Source organism: Papaver somniferum, chromosome 10, assembly GCF_003573695.1.
Source record: "Papaver somniferum cultivar HN1 chromosome 10, ASM357369v1, whole genome shotgun sequence".
Classification (NCBI taxonomy): Eukaryota; Viridiplantae; Streptophyta; class Magnoliopsida; order Ranunculales; family Papaveraceae; genus Papaver; species Papaver somniferum.
The window spans coordinates 67,986,883-67,995,082 of NC_039367.1; the positions used below are offsets into that span (position 1 = coordinate 67,986,883).

At 36.2% G+C, this 8,200-nt stretch overlaps 1 protein-coding gene across 1 annotated transcript; it reads left to right on the top strand.

Annotated features, from left to right (window-relative positions):
- Positions 1 to 2,298: 2,298 nt before the first annotated feature.
- On the top strand, positions 2,299 to 5,969 carry LOC113318713 (proteasome subunit beta type-7-B-like). Its single transcript, XM_026566935.1, has 9 exons — positions 2,299 to 2,448; positions 2,525 to 2,700; positions 3,336 to 3,468; positions 3,669 to 3,774; positions 3,863 to 3,932; positions 4,018 to 4,122; positions 5,190 to 5,288; positions 5,378 to 5,468; positions 5,585 to 5,969. Exons 2-9 carry the CDS (start codon positions 2,557 to 2,559, stop codon positions 5,665 to 5,667), a joined length of 831 nt encoding a protein of 276 aa, XP_026422720.1. The 5' UTR covers positions 2,299 to 2,448; positions 2,525 to 2,556; the 3' UTR covers positions 5,668 to 5,969.
- The last annotated feature ends 2,231 nt before the right edge of the window (positions 5,970 to 8,200 follow it).

The window sequence follows — 8,200 nt, forward strand, 5'->3', positions numbered from 1 at the left end:
AGATATAGATAGGCGAGATATACTCGGTTCGAAATATCAAATGTGTATGATCCAGTCTATATAACATACGAATTTTGTCTCATAAGAAGTAGGAGATAGAAGAGATAGACTTTTGAGTGATAGATGAGTTCAAGTCTCCACATACCTTTTTGTTGATGAAGTTCCACGGTTCCTTGAGTAGATTTTCGTCGTTGTATGATGAATCTCCATGAAGTCCTTGAGCTCAACTACACTTTACTATCCTAGTCCGAGACTTAGCTATGTAGGCTAGAAATCAAGACTTATAGTTTTGATCACTAACATTGACAAACATGCTTGAAATAGCAACGCATGCGAGGTCGACCGAGCTATGCTCTAACACTAGCTGCCATAAAAACTTTTCTTAGATTCCTTTCTCAAAATATTTTTCATCCAAGTCATACCGTCATAGCTTATGCAAATATGAATAATCTTCTTAACGTTTCTTGTTTTTCATCAAAAAGAATGTCATTAGAGTTACGAGTAAGAATAAAAGTTTTGAAATCACAATCAATGATAACCTCCTGATTCACAAAAGATTTTAGAGCACCTCTTTTCTTATTTTTCACGACTTGCCAACCCTCATTTGAAGCTTGATGAGAAGATTTGAAATCAGATCTTTTTGTTTCTTTGTTTCCTCCAACTACTGCTACCCAATTCTTAGAACCACCTGTTGATCTTGATCCACCTTGCTTACCTTGCTGATATGTATCCAAAAACCCTTCCTCGATCCGTTTAGAAGACGATCCTCCAACCATTGTTGCTGCTAACAACCCGGGACATTCTCTCTCCTTGCTGAGGTTAATTGTTCAAATTTTATGAAGAAGTTTTAACTGGAGAAAATATTAGTTAATGGGCTTTGCTTACCTGAGGACCCACCTTCACTTCTCTTATCTGCACTTTTGTTTAGTGCTTTAATTATTTTCGTTCTCGTATTGGCACGTCAATAACAACTGGGATATCAGGAAGGTTATCAATATCTGTTAAGTCTTAGTCCTATGGGCTAGATGGAGCTGCTAGATTAGCAGAAAAGTGTTGCAGTTTAAAAAGAAAGTGTTGTCTATTTGTTAACACTAGTTCTCTCTCCTACCATTTGCTTGCAGTTAAACTAGAGCGAGATAGTAGTGCTGAATGGTTCAGCGTTGCAAAAGTCACATTTTCGTTGAATGGTTCAGCGCATCTAATTTTTTTTTTAATCTGACGGCTGAGATTGGTTACGCTGAACCAAACAACGCTGGGAGCTGACGTGGACTGCTAATCTAACTGCCAGATTAGCACATCATTGGACTTAGGAGGATTTTTTTGAGTAAAAGAAGGTTGTATTAAAGGAAAAAAACTGTAGAAAATTACAACCTAGGAACAAATCTTAACATACATCACATGTTTAAGATTGTGTCCCAGTTGAATAGAATGGAATTTACAGGAATATTTTCAAAAACATTTGGACTTAGGTGGTTGTCCATGACTTAGCCTAAGAGCTAGCACTATGGAGGGGTTCATCCCCTCCTTATCCCTTTGTATTCCTAAAACAGCACAAAAACCATGTGCTATGGTCTCCCATATTCCTACATGTGTAGGGATATTCACAGGGATCTCTACATGGAGGATCACATCTGATCCTCTTGTGGGGAAGGGAAATCACACGGCTACTGAGTAACCGTATTTTTTTACGCTTTACGGCTAATCAACATTTTACACGGCTACTAAGTAGTCGTTTCTGGTTTTTAAAGTTTTACCTCAAAATTTTCCTTTTTCACTCTTTTTTTCTACTAAAACTCTTTTTTTCTACTAAAACTCTTTTTTTACCTATTATATCTCTTTTTTACCTATTATATCTCTTTTTTTTTTACTCTAAAATATATTTTTTTACCTCAACAAATATATTCCTATAGAAAAAAACTGAAAAAAAAAATACGGCTACTGAGTAGCCGTTTGGCACTATTCATACGGCTACTCAGTTTCCGTATCATGTAGAAAAGGGATGAAAAACACCATAGTGAGATTGGCTTCCTTGTGCTACCCCTTTTTACAAACGAGGGATAGGGAAGGGATGCCCTCCACCATACTGCTAGCTCTAATGGTAATATCTAAAGGGCGCATAAAACATTGGCTAATGGGATGTGCTTAGACAAATTACCTGACGCCCCCTTCAACGAGTATTGGAAATATCATCAGAAATTCGTGGCAAAGGCTGCACGATCTCCCCACAATTATCTGTGGTATTTGTCGCAAAGGGTGCAGCTCTGTTTAGTCGTTGTTGTCGTTCTCGTTCTCTTATTGGCAGTAGTTCAAAAAGAACTGGGACATCAATGGACTTGTGCCTGAAGAAATCCCAATCGAGACTTCGAACTCTTATATGAGCCCTATGCCCTTGCTTCTTTTCCAAGTCACTTCCCCTAAACTCTCTCTAAATCCCGATTGATTATCAGTGTAAGTTTTCTTGATACACAAATCTCTGATTAAATCTTATGAGATTAGGTAACATTATATGTTATATTGTCTGTAGGTTTTGGATTTTGAGTTAAAGAATTCTTGAAAATGGCACAATCAGTGATTGAAGTTCCATCAAAGGGTGGGTTTAGTTTCGATCTATGTGTTAAAAACGATATGCTCGCCAAGAAAGGTGTTCAACTTCCTTCTTACAGGAAAACTGGTACCACCATTGTTGGTCTTGTCTACAAGGTAAGCATCTCTCTCTTTGTATTTATGATTATTTTCATGATAAATTTTGTATATGGTTCACATAATAATTATGAACTAGGGTTCGAATTGTATTTCCCTTGTTTGTACCTAGGGTTCAAATTGCAAGGGTGTTAGGATGTGTTGGAATGAGCCAATTGTTGCAATGTAGATGATGAATCTGGTTTTATTTATCCTTGTTGAGGTGCTTTTGTATGTGTTTCTACTGTTCCCATTGTTCTCTCCAGGATGGTGCTGTTTTTGGTGTTGTATATTAGTATGGTTTTCATTAATTGGAACTAGAGTTTCGATTGGATGCCTTTTTCATTAAGTGTAACTGATTTAGGGCAATGTTACTGAGCTCTGTGTTGGGTTTTTTTGTACAAGAAGCTTAAAATTGGTTAGCTGGGTTTGTTCAAGTTCGCCTAGAAAATTTCTTCTCTACTTTTGAGAAGCAAGTAAGGGTGTTAGGATGTGTTTTGGAATGTATCAGTTGTAACTTTAGGCCTTTTGCTGCAATGTAGATGATGAAACCAATCCTGTTATAACTAATCATGATAAAGTTGCGGCGTCATGGTTTCAGTCTTTGTGGTAGTTGATGGTATTTGTTCTCATTTTTTGCCTAATTTCCACTATAGGATGGTGTTGTTCTTGGAGCGGATACAAGGGCAACAGAAGGAACTATTGTTTGTGACAAGAACTGTGAAAAGATTCATTACATGGCACCTAATATTTATTGCTGTGGAGCAGGAACTGCTACTGATACAGAAGAGTCACAGGTATATTTTCTTATTTACTCTTTTGTAGGCTGAGGTTGTTGGTCCCAGTGTATGCATGTACTTTCTACACATCACATAACTGCTATTTAGCAAAAACGTGGATATACTGCTCTGGAAGTTATTTATGGATAAACGACATTTTCATTGTGAAGTTTAGACGTATGAAAGTTAACAACAAATATATATGTATTTTTTTTGTAGACATGGTCAGCTCCCAACTTAACCTACATCGTTATGCAACTGGTCGTCAATCAAGGGTTGTAACATCTCTTACACTTTTGAAGACTCACCTTTTCAGGTATATTTATCTTCTGTACTCAGATGTTTTTGGTTTTGCATAGTTCTAAAGAATCTGGATAACCGGAGGTTATTGCACTATTGTACAGTAACCAGGGTCACGTGAGTGCTGCTTTGGTGCTTGGTGGAGTTGATGTCACTGGACCTCATTTGCGTACTGTGAGTTCTAATACTGTCACTGCTATCTCCTTTAGTTTCTTCTTTATATGTGTTCGATTTTGTAACTGGAAGTTGTTTTTTGTAGATCTACCCACATGGTTCAACTGATAGTCTTCCTTATGCCACGATGGGTTCTGGTTCTCTTGCTGCTATGGCCATGTTCGAATCACAGTACAGAGAGGGCATGACTGTAAGTTGTCACACTGTTTTGGTTATGTTACTAGTGTGTAGTTACACGATTTACCTTTTATGCTTCTTTTGTTGTACCATTGGGAAACTTCAGCCATTAGTCTTGAGTTCTGCATTTAGACAAATGCATTTTCCCTTGGTTGTTATTGTTGCTTCTCTTTTTTCCCTGTTCAGATCTTCTTCTTTGTGTTTTTGATTCTTAACCTAGGGAGATTGTGTCAAACTTGTTGGAACAGTCACGTTTTTCTATCAGTCTGTACCGTATTGGTCGAATCTTCAAAAGATAAAGACGATTGAATAACTTCGTCAAGGTATATGTTTCTCAACTATAATTACTTTGAGCATGTAGTTTTAGGAACCTTCTCATTGTTAGCATGGCTTTGTCATCTCGGATATAAAGATGATCAAATTCAGATTCCGTGTGCAGTGTTTGTTAGGTTTTGAAGATCTCATGTTATAGTGTCGCTTGCCATCCTAGTTGAGATAGCTTAGGTTTCTCAGGCCATGTAAAATGATGGAGGAATAATGAAACTCATTCCATTGAGATGATCCACCTCAGTAGTTATCCATGGCTGTATGTGAAGAGAGTTGGATGGGGAAGGGAAAAATGCTGATAACCAGCTTGTTTCTCCTCAGTCCTCGTTTATCTGGATCGCTCATGCCTAAACACTATGGATCGCTCATGCCTAAACACTAAACAGTTATTGGCTTTTTTGTACTACTGGGGAGATTCCATAAACTGTTCGATTTTGTTGGTCTGTTTTTTTTTCTTTTTTTTCCTCTTGTTTCAACTCACATTCTCAATGTTGTCATTCACCTGAAACTTGAATAGTCCTAGGTAGTTACAATTGCTTTTCCACATGTATGTTGACACTTTTATGTTTGGGCCGGCAGTTTATTATCTGTTTGATGTATTCGTGAACCTCATGTACCAAAGAATTATGTAACTCTTGTTATTTCCACTGACTCTTCTATTGTGAGGTTAATACGGTTAATACTTTTATGTGGACTGTCTTTCCTAATTTCTGTAACCTTTTCTGATGTCGACTGTTCTATAAATTGTTGCAGAGAGAGGAAGGCATTCATCTTGTTAGTGAGGCTATCCGCTCAGGTATTTTCAATGATCTAGGAAGTGGTAGCAATGTTGATGTCTGTGTGATAACCAAGGTATGTTGATCAACCCCTTATAGAAACAACGCCATCTCTTTTTTTGTTATGGTTGCGCTTAACACCATAGTGTTTTCTTTCTGGTACAGGACGGGACTGAGTACTTGAGGAACCATATGTTGCCTAACCCTCGTACGTATGTCAGTACTAGAGGATTTTCTTTTGCCAAGGGCCAGACTGGTAAGTGATTCGTCTGTTTATTTACCACGACTTAACTGCATATGTAAGTAAAGTCTATTGCAAGGTTTTGAGTTCTGATGTTATCGTTGTTGTTGCTGTAATATTATGTTTTGCAGAGGTCCTATCAACCAAGATCAAACAATTGAAAGAGAAAGTAGTAGAGGTGGCTGTTGAAGGAGCAGATGCAATGGAAGAGTGATTTATGTGAAATTGGTTTTCAAAATCCAGACAGGTTTTAGAACAATTTACTGAACGTTTTACTTCTTGTATCCTAAAAATGTTGCAATGAAGATGGTTTTCGCCGTTTTGGGGAACAATTTACTGAACGTTTTATTACCTATACCGTGTAGTTTGAATCTTGTCTTAGATACTGTTTATTTCACTTACAAAAGAAGGGCAACTGTATAGAGATTTGCCAGCACCTCACTAGTGAAATTAACTTGTGTGCACTGCTGCGACCAAGAACATCTTATTTTTACACCTAAATCAGTTTTGGTTTCCGATCGTTGCTCTCTCTCTATTGTTAGTTTGAAAACATATTATTTGGGAGCTGTCATCTTTGCGTGATATTGCATCTGATATGGGATGGGTATACGGCGGGGACTTTGAATCACAACCGGGTCATCCCCTTCGGGAAAAATAAACTAATTCCTTACCCTATACTTGTAAGAATTACCCATGAGAATTGGTATCTGAAACTGAAAAATACTATAACCCCCTTCTATATGGGTCAACATATAGAAGCCCCACTAAATGGATCATTCATTGTCAACTCCATACATTAGGAAAATGGTATTGCTAGGCCCAAAAAATCAAATTTTCTTTGATCTGGCCCATAATTTCAATTTATGCATTTTCGTAATGACAATTTTACTCATTTCAATAAATACAAGAGGAAAATCAGAAGATATTTCATTTCTCATTTCTCTTTCTCTCTCTCGGCTCTACCGAAAATAATTTCTAGGGTTTGTTTTTCTGATTTGGTTTCGTTTCCGGTTTACGATCTGGTTCTTCATCGACAATACTATATAAATTCGATCGAAGTTACATCAAACTACAACAGAAGATTCAATGAAGTTTTTTTCAATCCTCAAATTGTGATGTCTAATCGGCGATTAGGTTTTCTGTTTCAGTATTTGTTCTTCAAGTTGATGTTGTTTCTGGCGATATTCTTAGGGTTTTCTTCTTCTTCTTCTTCTTCTTCTTCTTCTTCTTCTTCTTTTACATTTAATTGTTTATATAGATTTGAAAATCAATTTTATTAACATCAAATACGAGCTAGATTTTCAGTCGATTCAAGCTAGTTCAGGTAAGGTATTCATTCTTTTTTATTTTCTTTGTTTCTTATTTGTATCATCTTATGATTTGTTTTTGATTTTAATATCACAAAAGATTATTGTTGAAACCAATCAATTTTACAATTCTGAATTTAGGTAGGTTTTAATTTGTGTTGTTGTTGTTTTTGATAATTATATTTGTTTTTGTTCTTGATAGTTTTTATCATTTTAATTTCTGATTCGTGTATTTGTCTGATGAGTATCATAAGAGAAATCATAGAAACAATAATTGTACTTTAGACTAGACTAATTTTTAATATTTTTAACAATGAAATCTTTGTGTTACAGAGTCTATACTTCATGTGGTTTTGGAGGTTTGTGGATGAACTATTTGTTAGATGTCTTTGGACGGGAAATACAATCAAGATAAGATGATTTGCAGAAGGTAAGTTGATTATTGCTTTCTTATTGACTGTACCAATTCATTTATTTGCTTTACTTTCAATAGTTTTATGAAACAAATGTCTTTTCTAAAGATATATATATATAGTTATTTGAAAGGCTATGTGTTGTTTCATTGATGTATTGTGCAGTTGGTAACTTAGAACTTTCTCAGCAAGTGCTGAATCTATGCATATTTATGTTATGTTGGTGAATTTGTAGTACGAAGGATCTCCTCTGGTTCATAAGAGGAAGTTTGGGTACCAAGTATATGAATCTTTGTTCTGTATATGTGAATATAGTTGACACTAAGATCGTTGTACGCAAGTAAACTCGGTATGTTGTGATAACATGACTTACTACAGACTTTGAACAGACGAGGGTACCAAAATATACCTTAATCTAAAACTTTTCCACCTATAAGTCCCTTCTCCGAAAGTGATTGTCTATGGACTGAGTCGAGACAATACAACAAATCGGTTCACACTTCGTGTGATCGTCTATGGATACGAGATCGAGACAATACAACAACGAAGCATGTTTACTTGATAAAAGGTTCGGACTTAACCAAACACGACAGGATTACTTATCAAGTAAATAGGAATTAACGTTTGTGTAATTTACTTTAAATTATAATAGCAACGATTATAATTGCGGAAAACAAAAGTAAATGACACAGCGATATTTTGTTAACGAAGAAACCGCAAATTCAGAAAGACCCCGGGACCTTGTCCAGGATTGAATACTCTCAGGATTAAGCCGCTATAAAAAATCAAATCAACTTCGTATAGTTGAGACCAAGCAACTAAACCTATAGTTCACCTAGTGTTGTATGTATTCCCACGCCTCCGACCTGTAATAAGTCACGTACTTGGAACAATTCCTTTGGTTCGTATTCCAAACATTAAAGGAAAAACAAATATGTTTGGTATCAACTCTTTTCAACCAAGTGATGTGAGTTCGACAAAGGCTCTTCTGTTTATCTCAATAAACTCCTTCGTCAAGTTCTTAGAT